The following is a 20,324-nucleotide window of genomic DNA, read 5'->3' on the forward strand; positions in this document are numbered from 1 at the left end:
AACTAGACAACCTATCAGCTCTCTCATTCCATCCTCCTGACCTTCTGCTAGAAAACCTATTAGCTCTTTCAGTGCATCCTCCTGACTTTCTGCTAGACAACCTATAAGCTGTCTCACTGCATCCTCCTGACCTTCTGCTAGACAACCTATTAGCTCTCTCAGTGCATCCTCCAGACTTTCTGCTAGACAACCTATAAGCTGTCTCACTGCATCCTCCTGGCCTTCGACTAGTCAACCTATCAGCTATCTCATTCCATCCTCCTGACCTTCTGCTAGAAAACCTTTCAGGTCTCTCACTTCATCCTCTTGACCTTCAACTAGACAACCTATCAGCTCTCTAACTGCATCCCCCTGACTTTCTGCTAGACAACCTATCAACTTTCTCATTGCATTCTCCTGACCCTCTGCTAGACAACCTATCAGCTCTCTCACTGCAGCCTCCTGACCTTCAACTAGACAACCTATCAGCTCTCTCATTGCGTTTTCCTGACCTTCTGCTAGACAACCTATCAGCTCTCTCATTGCATCCTCCTTGCCTTCTGCTAGACAACCTATCAGCTCTCTAACTGCATCCCCTAACCTTCAACTAGACAACCAATCAGCTCTCTCAGTGCATCCTCATGACCTTCTGCTTAACAACCTATTAGCTCTCTCACTGCATCCTCCAGACCTTCAGCTAGACAACCTATCAGCTCTCTCAGTGCATCCTCCTGACCACCTGCTAGACAACCTATCAGCTTTCTAACTGCATCCCCCTGACCTTCAACTAGACAACCAATCAGCTCTCTCAGTGCATCCTCATGACCTTCTGCTTAACAACCTATTAGCTCTCTCACTGCATCCTCCAGACCTTCAGCTAGACAACCTATCAGTTCTCTCAGTGCATCCTCCTGACCTTCTGCTAGACAACCTATCAGCTCAATAACTGCATCCTCCTGACCTTCTGCTAGAAAACCTATTAGCTCTCTCAGTGCATCCTCCTGACTTTCTGCTAGACAACCTATAAGCTGTCTCACTGCATCCTCCTGACCTTCTGCTAGACAACCTATTAGCTCTCTCAGTGCATCCTCCAGACTTTCTGCTACACAACCTATAAGCTGTCTCACTGCATCCTCCTGACCTTCTGCTAGATAACCTATCAGCTATCTCATTCCACCCTCCTGACCTTATGCTAGAGAACCTATCAGCTCTCTAACTGCATCCTCCTGACCTTCTGCTAGACAACCTATCAGCTCTCTCACTGCATCCTCCTGACCTTCAACTAGACAACCTATCAGCTCTCTCATTGCATCCTCCTGACCTTCTGCTAGACAACCTATCAACTCTCTCATTGCATCCTCCTGACCTTCTGCTAGACAACCTATCAGCTCTCTCATTGCATCCTCCTTGCCTTCAACTAGACAACCAATCAGCTCTCTCAGTGCATCCTCATGACCTTCTGCTTAACAACCTATTAGCTCTCTCACTGTATCCTCCTGACCTTCAGCTAGACAACCTATCAGCTCTCTCATTGAATTATCCTGACCTTCTGCTAGACAACCTATCAGCTCGATCACTGCATCCTCCTGACCTTCTGCTAGAAAACCAATCAGCTCTCTCAGTGCATCCTCATGACCTTCTGCTTAACAACCTATTAGCTCTCTCACTGCATCCTCCTGACCTTCTGCTTAACAACCTATTAGCTCTTTCACTGCATCCTCCTGACCTTCAGCTAGACAACCTATCAGCTCTCTCAATGCATCCTCCTGACCATCTGCTAGACAACCTATCAGCTCTCTCAGTGTATCCTCCTGACCTTCTGCTAGACAACCTATCAGCTCTCTCAATGCATCCTCCTGACCATCTGCTAGACAACCTATCAGCTCTCTGTGCACCCTTCTGACCTTCTGCTAGAGAACCTATCAGCTCTCTCATTCCATCCTCCTGATCTACTGCTGGACAACCTTTCAGCTCTCTCAGTGCATCCTCCTGACCTTCTACTTAACAACCTATTAGCTCTCTCACTGCATTCTCCTGACCTTCTGCTAGACAACCTATCAGCTCTCTCATTGCATCCTCCTGACCTTCAACTAGACAACCTATCTGCTCTCTCATTCCATCCTCCTGACCTTCTGCTAGACAACCTATCAGCTCTCTCACTACATCCTCTTGACCTTCTGCTAGACAACCTATCAGCTCTTTCACTTCATCCTCCTGACCTTCAACTAGACAACCTATCAGCTCTCTCATTGCATCCTCCTGACGTTCTGTTAGACAACCTATTAGCTCTCTCACTACATCCTACATTGTGCCTGCTTTACTTGGGTGTCATGTGACTATGCAAAATAAACCGTTTTGCAGGTAAGCTTTGGCTGCATTATATAGTTAGAAACCTATGTTAGTTCATACTGTTTTATGTTTCTTTAAGTTGGTACTACCTTGGCAAAAACTACACACATGAGCTGTTAGCTAAAGTTATAGATAATGGATAGGTTGGTAAAAGGCTTGTAAAGTTATAGACTGAAGATTTGCTGGTACTAGGTTAGTACAGGTTCTAAATTAAAACTCAATATCACTGGGTTAGCAGATCTTTTATATTTGTGTTGGACTGATCTAATTATTATCTGGTTCTTGGTACTTACCTCAGGTCTGTCATTTCCTCTCAGAATAAGTTTCACTCCTCGTTGAGAGATTTCCAGTTCACAGCTGGCAGGGGGACGGAGATGTACTGTCAACTTCCTCGCTGTTGCAATCTGGGTAGGACAGGAAGAGTGACATGACAATATGTTTCTGGAAAACATTGCTGCACAAGTGTGTACTCTTTGTGAGTTTATTAAGATCATGCGTTTGTGCATCTACTGAAAGGCCTAAAACCACAAAGACACTGTCAGTTCAAGCAGCATAAGAGTTCATGCTCATAAAGGTGACAAGAGTTTAGATTAGAATAAAACTGTCACTAAGTGGATACAAAAACATAATTTATGCTTACCTGATACATTTATTTCTCTTGTAGTGTAGTCAGTCCACGGGTCATCCATTACTTATGGGATTATATCTCTTCCCCAACAGGAAGTTGCAAGAGGATCACCCAAGCAGAGCTGCTATATAGCTCCTCCCCTCACACGTCATATCCAGTCATTCGACCGAAACAAGACGAGAAAGGAGAAACCATAAGGGTGCAGTGGTGACTGGAGTTTAGTTAAAAATTTAGAACTGCCGTAAAAGACAGGGCGGGCCGTGGACTGACTACACTACAAGAGAAATAAATTTATCAGGTAAGCATAAATTATGTTTTCTCTTGTTAAGTGTAGTCAGTCCACGGGTCATCCATTACTTATGGGATACCAATACCAAAGCTAAAAGTACACGGATGATGGGAGGGACAAGGCAGGAACTTTAAACTGAAGGAACCACTGCCTGTAGAACCTTTCTCCCAAAAACAGCCTCCGAAGAAGCAAAAGTGTCAAATTTGTAAAATTTTGAAAAAGTGTGAAGTGAAGACCAAGTTGCAGCCTTGCAAATCTGTTCAACAGAGGCCTCATTTTTAAAGGCCCAGGTGGAAGCCACAGCTCTAGTAGAATGAGCTGTAATCCTTTCAGGAGGCTGCTGTCCAGCAGTCTCATAGGCTAAACGTATTATGCTACGAAGCCAAAAAGAGAGAGAGGTAGCCGAAGCTTTTTGACCTCTCCTCTGTCCAGAGTAAACGACAAACAGGGAAGAAGTTTGACGAAAATCTTTAGTTGCCTGCAAATAGAACTTCAGGGCACGGACTACGTCCAGATTATGCAAAAGTTGTTCCTTCTTTGAAGAAGGGTTAGGACACAATGATGGAACAACAATTTCTTGATTGATATTCCTGTTAGAAACTACCTTGGGTAAGAACCCGGGTTTAGTACGCAGAACTACCTTGTCTGAATGAAAAATCAGATAAGGAGAATCACAATGCAAGACGGATAACTCAGAGACTCATCGAGCCAAGGAAATAGCCATCAAAAACAGAACTTTCCAAGATAACAGCTTGATATCAACGGAATGAAGGGGTTCAAACGGAACGCCTTGCAGAACGTTAAGAACTAAGTTTAAGCTCCACGGCGGAGCAACAGTCTTAAACACAGGCTTAATCCTAGCTAAAGCATGACAAAAAGCCTGAACGTCTGGAACTTCTGCCAGACGTTTGTGTAGAAGAATAGACAGAGCAGAAATCTGTCCCTTTAACGAACTAGCAGATAAGCCCTTTTCTAAACCCTCTTGTAGAAAAGACAATATCCTAGGAATCCTAACCTTACTCCATGAGTAACTCTTGGATTCGCACCAATATAAATATTTACGCCATATCTTATGGTAAATTTTTCTGGTAACAGGTTTCCTAGCCTGTATTAAGGTATCAATAACCGATTCCGAGAAGCCACGCTTTGATAAAATCAAGCGTTCAATCTCCATGCAGTAAGCCTCAGAGAAATTAGATTTGGATGGTTGAAAGAACCCTGAATTAGAAGGTCCTGCCTCAGAGGCAGAGACCATGGTGGACAGGACGACATGTCCACTAGGTCTGCATACCAGGTCCTGCGTGGCCACGCAGGCGCTATCAGAATCACCGATGCTCTCTCCTGTTTGATCTTGGCAATCAATCGAGGAAGCATCGGAAATGGTGGGAACACATAAGCCATGTTGATGACCCAATGTGCTGTCAGAGCATCTATCAGCACCGCTCCCGGGTCCCTGGACCTGGATACGTAACAAGGAAGCTTGGCGTTCTGGCGAGATGCCATGAGATCCAGATCTGGTTTGCCCCAACGATGAATCAGTTGAGCAAAGACCTCCGGATGAAGTTCCCACTCCCCCGGATGAAAAGTCTGGCGACTTAGAAAATCCGCCTCCCAGTTCTCCACGCCTGGGATGTAGATCGCTGACAGGTGGCAAGAGTGAGACTCTGCCCAGCGAATTATCTTTGAGACTTCCAACATTGCTAGGGAACTCCTGGTTCCCCCTTGATGGTTGATGTAAGCCACAGTCGTGATGTTGTCCGACTGAAATCTGATGAACCTCAGAGTTGCTAGCTGAGGCCAAGCTAGAAGAGCATTGAATATTGCTCTTAACTCCAGAATATTTATTGGGACGAGTTTCTCCTCCTGAGTCCATGATCCCTGAGCCTTCAGGGAATTCCAGACTGCGCCCCAACCTAGAAGGCTGGCATCTGTTGTTACAATCGTCCAATCTGGCCTGCGAAAGGTCATCCCTTTGGACAGATGGGACCGAGAAAGCCACCATAGAAGAGAATCTCTGGTCTATTGAGCCAGATTTAGCAGAGGGGACAAATCTGAGTAATCCCCATTCCACTGACTTAGCATGCACAATTGCAGCGGTCTGAGCTGCAGGCGCGCAAATGGTACTATGTCCATTGCCGCTACCATTAAGCCGACTACCTCCATGCACTGAGCCACTGACAGGTGTGGAATGGAATGAAGGGCACGGCAAGCATTTAGAAGTTTTGATAACCTGGCCACCGTCAGGTAAATTCTCATCTCTACAGAATCTATAAGAGTCCCTAGGAAGGGAACCCTTGTAAGTGGCAATAGAGAACTCTTTTCCACGTTCACCTTCCACCCATGTGACCTCAGAAATGCCAGAACTATCTCTGTATGAGACTTGGCAGTTTGAAAACTTGACGCTTGTATCAGAATGTCGTCTAGGTACGGAGCCACCGCTATGCCTCGCGGTCTTAGTACCGCCAGAAGTGAGCCCAGAACCTTTGTAAAGATTCTTGGGGCCGTAGCTAACCCGAAGGGAAGAGCTACAAACTGGTAATGCCTGTCTAGGAAGGCAAATCTTAAGTACCGGTAATGATCCTTGTGAATCGGTATGTGAAGGTAGGCATCCTTTAAGTCAACTGTGGTCATGTACTGACCCTCTTGGATCATGGGTAGGATGGTTCGAATAGTTTCCATTTTGAATGATGGAACTCTTAGGAATTTATTTAGGATCTTTAAATCCAAGATTGGTCTGAAGGTTCCCTCTTTCTTGGGAACCACAAACAGATTTGAATAGAATCCTTGCCCGTGTTCCGTCCGCGGAACTGGGTGGATCACCCCCATTAGTAAGAGGTCTTGTACACAGCGTAGAAACGCCTCTTTCTTTATTTGGTTTGCTGATAACCTTCAAAGATGAAATCTCCCTTGTGGAGGAGAAGCTTTGAAGTCCAGAAGATATCCCTGAGATATGATCTCCAACGCCCAGGGATCCTGGACATCTCTTGCCCAAGCCTGGGCAAAGAGAGAAAGTCTGCCCCCCACTAGATCCGTTTCTGGATAGGGGGCCCTCTCTTCATGCTGTCTTAGGGGCAGCAGCAGGTTTTCTGGCCTGCTTGCCCTTGTTCCAGGACTGGTTAGCTTTCCAGCCCTGTCTGTACCGAGCAACAGCTCCTTCCTGTTTTGGAGCGGAGGAAGTTGATGCTGCTCCTGCCTTGAAGTTACGAAAGGCACGAAAATTAGACTGTTTGGCCTTTGATTTGGCCCTGTCCTGAGGCAGAGCATGGCCCTTACCTCCCGTAATGTCAGCGATAATTTCTTTCAAGCCGGGCCCGAATAAGGTCTGCCCTTTGAAAGGAATATTAAGCAATTTAGATTTAGAAGTCAAATCAGCTGACCATGATTTAAGCCACAGCGCTCTGCGCGCTTGAATGGCGAATCCAGAGTTCTTAGCCGTAAGTTTGGTTAAATGTACGACGGCATCAGAAACAAATGCGTTAGCTAGCTTAAGTGCTTTAAGCTTGTTCATAATTTCATCCAATGGAGCTGTGCGAATGGCCTCCTCCAGAGACTCAAACCAGAATGCCGCCGCAGCAGTGACAGGCGCAATGCATGCAAGGGGCTGTAAGATAAAACCTTGTTGAACAAACATTTTCTTAAGGTAACCCTCTAATTTTTTATCCATTGGATCTGAAAAGGCACAACTATCCTCCACCGGGATAGTGGTACGCTTAGCCAAAGTAGAAACTGCTCCCTCCACCTTAGGGACCGTCTGCCATAAGTCCCGTGTGGTGGCATCTATTGGAAACATTTTCCTAAATATAGGAGGGGGGGAAAAAGGCACACCGGGTCTATCCCACTCCTTGCTAATAATTTCTGTAAGCCTCTTAGGTATAGGAAAAACGTCAGTACACACCGGTACCGCATAGTATTTATCCAGCCTACATAATTTCTCTGGAATTGCAACCGTGTTACAATCATTCAGAGCCGCTAATACCTCCCCTAGCAATACGCGGAGGTTCTCAAGCTTAAATTTAAAATTAGAAATCTCTGAATCCAGCTTTCCTGGATCAGAACCGTCACCCACAGAATGAAGCTCTCCGTCCTCATGTTCTGCAAATTGTGACGCAGTATCGGACATGGCTCTCACATCATCAGCGCGCTCTGTCCTTAACCCAGAGCAATCGCGCTTGCCTCTTAATTCTGGCAATTTAGATAATACTTTTGTCATAACAGTAGCCATGTCTTGCAAAGTGATTTGTATGGGCCTCCCTGCTGGATGAAGTAGGAAGATTGTGACTGAAATTTTACTGCGCAAAAAAGTGCTAAAATAGGCCCCTCCCACTCATATTACAACAGTGGGGAAGCTCAGTAAACTGTTTCTATGCAGAAAACAGAGATAGCCATGTGGTAAAAATCATGCCCCAAAAAGTTTTATCACCAAGTACCTCACAAAAAACGATTAACATGCTAGCAAACGTTTTGAACATATAGTTTAAAAGCTATGAAGTGTTATTAATAAGCCTGCTACCAGTCGCATTTACTGCAGTGAAGGCTCATACATTACTTCAGTATTAAAAGTATTTTCTGAGTCAAATTCCATTTCCTAGAAAAATACTTCAGTGTACACACACTCATCAGCCTAATACCAGTCGCTACCACTGCATTTAAGGCTGAACTTACATCACATTGGTATTAGCAGTATTTTCTCAGTCAATTCCATTCCTTAGAAAAATAATTTACTGCACATACCTCGTTTGCAGGGGGGCCCTGCATGCTATTCCCCTTTTCTGAAGTTACCTCCCTCCTCAGAATGTATGAGAACAGCCAGTGGATCTCAGTTACGTCTGCTAAGATCATAGAAAACGCAGGCAGATTCTTCTTCTAATGCTGCCTGAGAACAAACAGCACACTCCGGTGCCATTTAAAATAACAAACTTTTGATTGAAGAAATAAACTAAGTTTAAAAACATCACAGCCCTCTCACAACGACCTATCTTTAGTTAGGTTGCAAGAGAATGACTGGATATGACGTGTGAGGGGAGGAGCTATATAGCAGCTCTGCTTGGGTGATCCTCTTGCAACTTCCTGTTGGGGAAGAGATATAATCCCATAAGTAATGGATGACCCGTGGACTGACTACACTTAACAAGAGAAAACAGCAACTTCCAAGCTTGGTGTGTACGCATGTGGGCGAGTTACCTTCTGCATGGCAGCACATAGGATACCATTGCCTTGATGATGTGGAACTTCAACAGATCCCAGGAACTGAACATCAAATGTCTGTATCCAGGGAGAGTTTCCTCTGAGCACTACAGAGCAGCAGCACAGGCAGCCAATAAGTAGATGCAGAAATTAGGAAATAGAGGGAAAAAGGAAAAGTGAGAATGGGTGAGAAGGGAAAAAAGGAGGACAAAATACAGACAATTGACTAAAGGGCTATCAACATCATGAGAGAGGTGGAGATGGTATGTTGGTGTGTGTATAGGGGACTAGATTAGTTATGGGGGAGTGAATTACTTAGAGGGAAGAGTATAATGATGAGGCATTGCATATTTATTTATCAGTTTTAACGTCAGACGTTGCGGGACAATGGTGTAAGTAACATGTCCGCCCACCTCTTTGGTTATAACTATTGACTCCTGCTCTTAGTTGGCACCAATATGGCTAAAACTCCTCCAGGATCTTCATTACCTGTGCTCTCTTTCACGGGACATGTGACCTCATGGGCATAGAATGAGGGGAAGATTCCTCGCTCTCCTGTCCTCATGTTATAACCGCGGCACCAGGAACCATCCTCACACTCCACAAGAAGGGGGTCATCAACATCCAGCTCTAGCTCATCTTCATGACGTGGGATAAACCTGTTAATAAAGACATTATCTTGATGGAGGAATAAGTATTTTATAGGGTGTTGTGCTGAGCAGCTGTTACACTAATAGATGATCTAACAACAATGAGCTGCTCTTTATAGACAGACTTCATTCCTAGGGATTTGACTGACATTTGCGCATCAGAGCATCAGCAACAATGATTAGTGAAGGCACTCAATTGAAGATTACTCAGTAATAATATTTACAGCATTTGGGTATCTATTACATAAATGCTGTGAGATATAGGGTAAATAACCTTAAAATGATTGTAAAGTTTAATGAATAAATGCCGGTAACTAAAAGTAATCTTAAAAACAGGGGCACTTTCATTCATTAAACTTTACAAAGACTTATTTTTTAAAATACCTTTGCGTTATGGTAAACATAACAAACAGCGCCTGCATTCTTTAGCAGATCGATGACTAATCTGGCTTCATCCAATCGTTGCATGCTTCACGAGCTGGACGTCAAAGGGGGCACACAACGACTGGAGGAAGCCGAATTCATCTATGCTGTGGTAACTACAGCAGAAGATGCGGGCGGAGGATCGGCGTTATGTTTAACATAACTTAAGATTGGATGAAAATGATGAACAGTAGTGAGATATAGGGTAAATAACATTAGGTGAAAATGATGAACAGTGGTGAGATATAGGGTAAATAACATTAGGTGAAAATGATGAACAGTGGTGAGATATAGGGTAAATAACATTAGGTGAAAATGATGAACAGTGGTGAGATATAGGGTAAATAACATTAGGTGAAAATGATGAACAGTGGTGAGATATAGGGTAAATAACAAACAGTGGTGAGATATAAGGTAAATAACATTAGGTGAAAATGATGAACAGTAGTGAGATATAGGGTAAATAACATTAGGTGAAGATGATGAACAGTGGTGAGATATAGGGTAAATAACATTAGGTGAAAATGATGAACAGTAGTGAGATATAGGGTAAATAACATTAGGTGAAGATGATGAACAGTGGTGAGATATAGGGTAAATAACATTAGGTGAAAATGATTAACAGTGGTGAGATATAGGGTAAATAACATTAGGTGAAAATGATTAACAGTGGTGAGATATAGGGTAAATAACATTAGGTGAAAATGATTAACAGTGGTGAGATATAGGGTAAATAACATTAGGTGAAAATGATTAACAGTGGTGAGATATAGCGTAAATAAATTAAGTGAGAAACATAAATTATGCTTACCTGATAATTTATTTTCCATCGAGGGAAGGAGAGTCCACGGCTTCATTCATTACTGTTGGGAATTAAGAACCTGGCCACCAGGAGGAGGCAAAAGATACCCCAGCCAAAGGCTTAAATACCTCCCCCACTTCACTCATCCCCCAGTTACCTTAAGGACCAAGTTTAAGCTCCATGGGGGAGCAGATTGTCTAAAAACACGCCCGATTCTAGACAGAGCCTGAACAAAAGATTGGATATCAGGTAGCTCAGTGAGTCTTCTATGCAACAAGACTGATGATGCCGAAATCTGTCCCTTTAGGGAACTGGCGGCAAGACCCTTCTCCAAACCGTCTTGGAGAAAGGACAGAACCCAGGATACCTTCACCTTATGCCAAGGATATCCATGCTTCTCACACCAGGACAAGTAAGTCCTCCACACCTTATGGTAGATGCGATGAGTGACTGGCTTCCTTGCCTGAATTAGAGTATCAATCACACCTACAGAAAAGCCTCTCTTGGCCAAGACTATGCATTCCATCTCCACGCAGTCAGCCACAAAGAATTGAGATTTTGAAGTTGAAAAGGGCCCTGTACCAGCAGATCCCTGTGACAGGGTAACTTCCACGGTGGAGAGGATGACATCCCCACCAGATCCGCAAACCACATTCTCCGCAGCAACGATGGAGCAATCAGAATGGCCGAAGCTCGCTCCTGTTTGATGCGTGCCACTACCCGAGGTAGAAGTGGTAGCAGTGGAGAAATGTAAGCTAGGCTGAACCCCCAAGGCACCGCTAAGACATCTATCAGCTCTGCCTGGGGATCCCTGGACCTCAACCCGTATCGGGAATAGCTTGCAATTGAGTCTGGACACCATGAGATCTATCCCCGGCGATCCCCACCCAAGACAAATCTCCGCAAACACTTCAGGATGAAGAGACCATTCCCCCGGATGGAAGGATTACCTGCTGAGAAAGTCTGCTTCCCAGTTGTCCACACCTGGAATGTGAATCGCTGAGAGCGAGCAGCTGTGGGACTCCGCCCACTCCAAGATCCGAGACACCTCCCTCATGGCTAGGGAGCTCCTCGTACCCCCCAATGGTTGATGTAAGCCACAGAGGTAATGTTGTCAGTCTGGAATCTGATGAAGCTGAACAACCCCAGAGGAGGCCATGCCTTCAGAGCATTGTAGATTGCTCTGAGTTCCAGAATATTAATCGGAAGGAGAGACTCCTCCCGGGACCATTTTCCTTTTGCCATCCTGGCACCTCAATTAGCTCCCCATCCTGCCAGACTCGCGTCTATGGTCACAATCTCCCAGGACGGTCTCAAGAAGGATGTCCCCATGGACAGTTGCTCCGGATGGATCCACCAAGAGAGGTATATCCAAGTCTGAGCATCCATGTATATCTGCTTTGATAGATATGAACGATCGCTGTTCCACTGTCTCAACATGCACAATTGAAGAGGTCTGAGATGGAACCTGGCGAATGGAATGTCTATGCTGGAAACCATGAGTCCGATCACCTCCATACACTGAGCCACCGAGGGGCTTGATGAAGACAGAAGGGCAAGACAAGAGGACGAAATCTTCCTGCGTCAATGGTCTGTGAGAAATATTTTCATGGACATAGAATCTATTATCGTGCCCAGGAACTCCACCCTGTTGCTGGGAACCAGGGAACTCTTTCCTGAGTTGATCTTCCAACCGTGAGATTGGAGCAAAAGAAGAAGAGCCCTCGAATTATCCTCTGCCAGACTGAGCGACTGCGTCTGGACTAAGATGTCGTCCAGATAGGGTGCCACAGCAATGCCTCTGGCTCTGGCCACCGCAAGTAGCGCCCCCAGAACCTTCATGAAGTCTCTTGGGGCTGTCGCCAGACCAAAGGGGAGGGCCACAAACTGGAAGTGTTGGCCCAGAAACGCAAATCTTAGGAACTGAAGTGGTCCCTGTGGATTGGTAACCGTCCTTCAAGTCTATGGTTGTCATGAACTGTCCCTCTTGAACTAGGGGCAGCATAGAGCTGATTGTTTCCATTTTGAACAATGGAACACTCAGAAACTTGTTTAAACACTTTAGGTCCAGAATCGTGCGGAACATGCCCTCCCTCTTTGGAACCACAAAAAGATTTGAATAGTACCCTAGACCCCTCTCTGCTCTCTGGTATGATAACACCAAGAGAGGAGAGATCCCTCACACACTCTAGAAAGGTCTCTCTCTTTTTGGTCTTGAAGACAGGTTTGACAGGAGGAATCTGCCCCTGGGCGGATACGATCTGAACGCTATCCTGTAACCCTGGGCGACAACCTCCAGAACCCAAGGGTCCTGAACTTCCTGTAACCAGGCTTCTGAGAAGAGAGATAATCTGCCCCCTACTTGGTCCGGAGACCGGTCGGTGGCCACCCCCTCATGCCGACTTTGTCTCGGCAGGCTTTTTGCTCTGCTTAGACTTGTTCCAAGAATGAGACGACTTCCAAGTTCCCTTGGACTGGTCCGCTTTTGCGGCGGGCTGCTGGTGCTAGGCCTTGTCCACACAAAAGGGATGAAAAGTAGATCCCTTAGGCTTAGCCTTCTTATCCTGCTGTAGGAAAGCTCCCTTGCCTCCCGTAACCGTGGATATGATCGAATCCAATCCTGGACTGAACAGAATCTTTCCTTGAAAAGGCAGGAACAGCCGCCTCAACTTAGAGGTCATGTCCGCAGACCAAACTTTAGCCACCGAGCCCGGCGAGTTAAACGGAAAAAGCTGACACCTTAGCGTTCAGGCTAATAATTTGCATATTGGCATCACAGATGAAAGAATTGGTGATCTTCAGTGCCTTAATCTTATCCTGTATCTCGTCAATGGAAGACTCCCCCTCGACCATTTCACATAGGGATTCACACCAATATGTTGCAGCTCCGGGAACTGCGGCTACGGCCGGCTGAAAAACAAACCCTGTGTGTTGAAACATCTTCCTTAACATGTTTTCTAACTTTTTATCCATGGGCTCTTTAAACAACAAACTATCCTCAAGGGGAATAGTTGTCTGCTTCGCAAGCGTGGAGATAGCCCCAACCACCTTAGGGAGAGTACCCCACAGCTCAAGCTGAGAGTCCGGAACAGGGAACAGTTTCTTAAAGGTAGAAGAAGGGGAAAAGGAAGAACTCCCATTCATTCTTAATAATAATAGCCATCTTAACAGGAACCGGGAAGGCCTGAGTCACCAACCTGTCCTCATACCTTATCAAGCTTAGGAATCGCAGGTTCCTCCTGAAGCTTCGGTTCTGGAACCTCCAGAGTAGCAAGCACTTGCTTCAGCAAAAAGCGCAACTTCTCTATCCAAAACCTAAAGTCAGGCTCGTCCGCAGCAGGAGGTTTAGATGACACGGAATCCGACCCAAAAGGGGCCTCCTCCGAAGAGTCGGAGTGGGCCTCGTCATCATATAACACCTCTGATATTTCCATAGACGTAGACAACCCCTAGGCCGGGCCACCATGATATGCCCTACGCTTGCACTTAGCAGAACGTGGTAAGGCATGGATCACTTTCGATACCGCCGTTTGCAGTTGATCCGCTAAATCTGACAGCCAACGAATCTCTCCCGCAGGAGTTATGGTTGGACCCTAGGGTGCTGCATGTGCAATTGGAGATGAATGCAGGGAACGCACCTCACGGGACGGGGAACCGTCAGAGGTGGACGGCTCAGTAGTGATAGACATCCGTTTACTTTTAGATGTCGTAACTTTATTAAGGCATGTGGAACATAGTTGAGCAGATTGTTCTACCAGAACCTCCTCACAATAAACACAGGAATGAGACCTTGTTAAAGATGGAGACCCCTCTAACGCGCCAGAGTCCTCCATAGCTTGCGCTGTTATCAACGACTAGATTAACTTAATAAATAGGCACCTTTATACCTCCAATGGCACTGACCACCTCCAATGACCCGGACTACAGAAACCGTTTCGTCTCCTGCGCCGCTGATCAACAGAGGAAGAGAAATAGCCACACCCTGTCACATGGAATGCCTGGCAGGACAGCCCCTGCCTAAGGAGAAAACGCGCCAAAAAAGGGCCGCGCAATACTCCCGTAAGTCACCTGAAAGTTCTGCGCATTGCCAGAGCCTCATCTCGCACATAACGCAGCAATGACACAAACAATATCATGTATAAACCCCCCCTGTTCAATAATCCCCTTTCCAGGAATATTAACCCTTGATTCTTTAAAGATAAAAGGCATCACACTGTGACCCTGTCTTCCGTTTTATCAGTATGTAATAAAAATGAAACGATCTTACTAGAATCCACGACATGGAAAAGGAACACAGCCCTTCAAGTGTGACAGGTTAGTAGCCTCGCTCCTGACATGGACTTGAGTGTAAAAAGCAGGTAGCGAAACTCGTCAACACTGATTGCTTGTGGAGCTTTTAATATGAGTCAGGATGGTTTTGCAGAAAGACTCTCCCTGCATCTCCAGACTCTAACTTTCGCCCAGGATCTCACTGAGAGGCTGATAGGACTACTTAAAACTCCAGTCCCAATGCGAAGAGTACTTCCCTCCATAAGAGACTACTCCGATCTTCGGCACTTCTCTGCCAACCTCATGTGATGAAAAGTAAAGAATGACTGGGGGATGAGGGAAGTGGGGGAGGTATTTAAGCCTTTGGCTGGGGTGTCTTTGTCTGCTCCTGGTGGCCAAGTTCTTAATTCCCAACAGTAATGAATGCAGCCGTGGACTCTCCTCTCCTTTAGATTGAAATGATAAACAGTGGTGAGATAGAGGGTAAATAAGATTAGGTGAAAATGATTAACAGTGGTGAGATATAGGGTAAATAACATTAAGTGAAAATGATGAACAGTGGTGATATATAGGGTAAATAACATTAGGTGAAGATGATGAACAGTGGTGAGATATAGGGTAAATAAGATTAGGTGAAAATGATTAACAGTGGTGAGATATAGGGTAAATAACATTAAGTGAAAATGATGAACAGTGGTGATATATAGGGTAAATAACATTAGGTGAAGATGATGAACAGTGGTGAGATATAGGGTAAATAACATTAGGTGAAAATGATGAACAGTAGTGAGATATAGGGTAAATAAGATTAGGTGAAAATGATAAACAGTGGTGAGATAGAGGGTAAATAACATTAGGTGAAAATGATGAACAGTAGTGAGATATAGGGTAAATAACATTAGGTGAAAATGATGAACAGTGGTGAGATATAGGGTAAATAACATTAGGTGAAAATGATGAACAGTGGTGAGATATAGGGTAAATAACATTAAGTGAAAATGATAATCAGTAGTGAGATATAGGGTAAATAACATTAGGTGAAAATGATGAACAGTGGTGAGATATAGGGTAAATAACATTAGGTGAAAATGATGAACAGTAGTGAGATATAGGGTAAATAACATTAAGTGAAAATGATAATCAGTAGTGAGATATAGGGTAAATAACATTAGGTGAAAATGATGAACAGTGGTGAGATAGAGGGTAAATAACATTAGGTGAAAATGATGAACAGTGGTGAGATATAGGGTAAATAACATTAAGTGAAAATGATTAACAGTGGTGAGATATAGGGTAAATAACATTAAGTGAAAATGATGAACAGTAGTGAGATATAGGGTAAATAACATTAAGTGAAAATGATGAACAGTAGTGAGATATAGGGTAAATAACATTAAGTGAAAATGATGAACAGTAGTGAGATATAGGGTAAATAACATTAAGTGAAAATGATAATCAGTAGTGAGATATAGGGTAAATAACATTAGGTGAAAATGATGAACAGTGGTGAGATATAGGGTAAATAACATTAAGTGAAAATGATGAACAGTAGTGAGATATAGGGTAAATAACATTAGGTGAAAATGATGAACAGTAGTGAGATATAGGGTAAATAACATTAAGTGAAAATGATTAACAGTGGTGAGATATAGGGTAAATAACATTAAGTGAAAATGATAAACAGTGGTGAGATATAGGGTAAATAACATTAGGTGAAAATGATGAACAGTAGTGAGATATAGGGTAAATAACATTAAGTGAAAATGATAATCAGTAGTGAGATATAGGGTAAATAACATTAAGTGAAAATGATAAACAGTGGTGAGATATAGGGTAAATAACATTAAGTGAAAATGATAAACAGTGGTGAGATATAGGGTAAATAACATTAAGTGAAAATGATAAACAGTGGTGAGATATAGGGTAAATAACATTAAGTGAAAATGATAAACAGTGGTGAGATATAGGGTAAATAACATTAAGTGAAAATGATAAACAGTGGTGAGATATAGGGTAAATAACATTAGGTGAAAATGATGAACAGTAGTGAGATATAGGGTAAATAACATTAGGTGAAAATGATGAACAGTAGTGAGATATAGGGTAAATAACATTAGGTGAAAATGATGAACAGTAGTGAGATATAGGGTAAATAACATTAAGTGAAAATGATTAACAGTGGTGAGATATAGGGTAAATAACATTAAGTGAAAATGATAAACAGTGGTGAGATATAGGGTAAATAACATTAGGTGAAGATGATGAACAGTAGTGAGATATAGGGTAAATAACATTAAGTGAAAATGATAAACAGGGGTGAGATATAGGGTAAATAACATTAAGAGAAAATGATAAACAGTGGTGAGATATAGGGTAAATAACATTAGGTGAAGATGATGAACAGTAGTGAGATATAGGGTAAATAACATTAAGTGAAAATGATGAACAGTAGTGAGATATAGGGTAAATAACATTAGGTGAAAATGATAATCAGTAGTGAGATATAGATTAAATAACATTAGGTGAAAATGATAAACAGTGGTGAGATATAGGGTAAATAACATTAAGTGAAAATGATAAACAGTGGTGAGATAGAGGGTAAATAACATTAAGTGAAAATGATAAACAGGGGTGAGATATAGGGTAAATAAGATTAGGTGAAAATGATGAACAGTAGTGAGATATAGGGTAAATAACATTAGGTGAAAATGATAATCAGTAGTGAGATATAGGGTAAATAACATTAGGTGAAAATGATAATCAGTAGTGAGATATAGGGTAAATAACATTAGGTGAAAATGATGAACAGTAGTGAGATATAGGGTAAATAACATTAAGTGAAAATGATGAACAGTAGTGAGATATAGGGTAAATAACATTAGGTGAAAATGATAATCAGTAGTGAGATATAGGGTAAATAACATTAAGTGAAAATGATGAACAGTAGTGAGATATAGGGTAAATAACATTAGGTGAAAATGATGAACAGTAGTGAGATATAGGGTAAATAACATTAGGTGAAAATGATGAACAGTAGTGAGATATAGGGTAAATAACATTAGGTGAAAATGATGAACAGTAGTGAGATATAGGGTAAATAACATTAGGTGAAAATGATAAACAGTGGTGAGATATAGGGTAAATAACCTTAAGTGAAAATAACTACAAGACAAACACATTGTCCACTGAAGTTCTGAGATAGGAATAACTCAGGGCCCCAGGTTACACAGCTAATCACAGATATTATGAATTTCATCACATGCCGAAATGGTACGGTGGCTACAACGGGTACAGCAGGCAGAATGGGAACAGCAGGTATAAAGGGTACAATAGGTACAAAGGATAAGGTGGGCACCACAGATACAGTGGGTACAATGGGTACAGTGGGTATGACTGCTACATTGGGCACAATAGGTACAATTGATACAGAAGGTACAGTGGGCAAAACGGTTACAGCAGGTACAGTGGGTAGAATGGGAACAGCAGATATGATGTTACATTGGGTACAAGGGATACAGTGGGTACAATGGGTACAGCGAGAACAATGGGTATAGCAGGTACAATGGATAGAGCAAGTATAATGGGTAAAGTGAGTACAGCGGGTACAAAGGGTACAGTTGGTACAGCAAGTACAGTGAGTACAGTGGGTACAAAGGGTGCAGCAGGTACAATTGGTACAGTGGGAACAACAGGTGCAGTGGGTACAGTGAGTAGAGCGGGTACAAAGGGTGCAGCAGGTACAATTGGTACAGTGGGTACAACGGGTGCAGTGGGTACAGCAAGTATAGTGAGTACAGCGGGTACAAAGGGTGCAGCAGGTACAATTGGTACAGTGGGTACAACGGGTGCAGTGGGTACAGCAAGTACAGTGAGTACAGCGGGTACAAAGGGTGCAGCAGGTACTATTGGTACAGTGGGTACAACAGGTGCAGTGGGTACAACAAGTACAGCGGGTACAAAGGGTGCAGCAGGTACAATTGGTACAGTGGGTACAACAGGAGCAGTGGGTAAAGCAAGTACAGTGAGTACAGCGGGTACAAAGGGTGCAGCGGGTACAGCAAGTACAGTGAGTACAGCGGGTACAAAGGGTGCAGCAGGTACAATTGGTACAGTGGGTACAACGGGTGCAGTGGGTACAGCAAGTACAGTGAGTACAGCGGGTACAAAGGGTGCAGCAGGTACTATTGGTACAGTGGGTACAACAGGTGCAGTGGGTACAGCAAGTACAGTGAGTACAGCGGGTACAACTGGTACAGTGGGTACAGCAAGTACAGTGAGTACAGTGGGTACAAAGGGTACAGCAGGTACAATTGGTACAGTGGGTACAACAGGTGCAGTGGGTACAGCAAGTACAGTGAGTACAGCGGGTACAAAGGGTGCAGCAGGTACTATTGGTACAGTGGGTACAACAGGTGCAGTGGGTACAGCAAGTACAGTGAGTACAGTGGGTACAAAGGGTGCAGCAGGTACAATTGGTACAGTGGGTACAACAGGTGCAGTGGGTACAGCAAGTACAGTGATACAGCGGGTACAAAGGGTACAGCAGGTACAACTGGTACAGTGGGTACAACAGGTGCAGTGGGTACAGCAAGTACAGTGCGTACAGTGGGTACAAAGGGTACAGCGGGTACAAAGGGTACAGCAGGTACAATTGGTACAGTGGGTACAACAGGTGCAGTGGGTACAGCAAGTACAGTGAGTACAGCGGGTACAAAGGGTGCAGCAGGTACAACTGGTACAGTGGGTACAACGGCTGCAGTGGGTACAGCAAGTACAGTGAGTACAAAGGGTGCAGCAGGTACAATTGGTACAGTGGGTACAGCAAGTACAGTGGGTACAACGGCTGCAGTGGGTACAGCAAGTACAGTGAGTGCAGCGGGTACAAAGGGTGCAGCAGGTACAATTGGTACAGTGGGTACAGCAAGTACAGCGGGTACAAAGGGTGCAGCAGGTACAATTGGTACAGTGGGTACAACAGGTGCAGTGGGTACAGCAAGTACAGTGAGTACAGCGGGTACAAAGGGTACAGCAGGTACAATTGGTACAGTGGGTACAACAGGTGCAGTGGGTAAAGCAAGTACAGTGAGTACAGCGGGTACAAAGGGTGCAACAGGTACAATTGGTACAGTGGGTACAACAGGTGCAGTGGGTACAGCAAGTACAGTGAGTACAGTGGGTACAAAGGGTGCAGTAGGTACAATTGGTACAGTGGGAACAGTGAGTACAGCGGGTACAAAGGGGGCAGTAGGTACAACAGGTGCAGTGGGTACAACAGGTGCAGTGGGTAAAGCAAGTACAGTGAGTACAGCGGGTACAAAGGGTGCAGCAGGTACAATTGGTACAGTGGGTACAACGGGTGCAGTGGGTACAGCAAGTACAGTGAGTACAGCGGGTACAAAGGGTGCAGCAGGTACAATTGGTACAGTGGGTACAACAGGTGCAATGGGTACAGCAAGTATAGTGAGTACAGCGGGTACAAAGGGTGCAGCAGGTACAATTGGTACAGTGGGTACAACTGGTGCAGTGGGTACAGCGGGTACAAAGGGTGCAGCAGGTACTATTGGTACAGTGGGTACAACAGGTGCAATGGGTACAGCAAGTATAGTGAGTACAGCGGGAACAAAGGGTGCAGCAGGTACAATTGGTACAGTGGGTACAACGGGTGCAGTGGGTAAAGCAAGTACAGTGAGTACAGCGGGTACAAAGGGTGCAGCGGGTACAATTGGTACAGTGGGTACAGCAAGTACAGTG

The 20,324-nt window shown here is 44.2% G+C and overlaps 1 protein-coding gene across 1 annotated transcript in view; it reads right to left on the reverse strand.

Moving 5' to 3' along the window:
* Positions 1–20,324, reverse strand: part of MAPK8IP2 (mitogen-activated protein kinase 8 interacting protein 2) — a 320,297-nt gene that overhangs the window by 79,671 nt on the left and 220,302 nt on the right. The window contains exons 7-9 of the mRNA XM_053716289.1: positions 8,919–9,088; positions 8,427–8,536; positions 2,622–2,732 (exon numbers count right to left, since the gene is read on the reverse strand). Coding sequence (XP_053572264.1) covers positions 2,622–2,732; positions 8,427–8,536; positions 8,919–9,088 — 391 coding nt within the window. The remainder of the gene's footprint in view (positions 1–2,621; positions 2,733–8,426; positions 8,537–8,918; positions 9,089–20,324) is intronic.

This window comes from Bombina bombina, chromosome 6, assembly GCF_027579735.1.
Source record: "Bombina bombina isolate aBomBom1 chromosome 6, aBomBom1.pri, whole genome shotgun sequence".
Taxonomy (NCBI): Eukaryota; Metazoa; Chordata; class Amphibia; order Anura; family Bombinatoridae; genus Bombina; species Bombina bombina.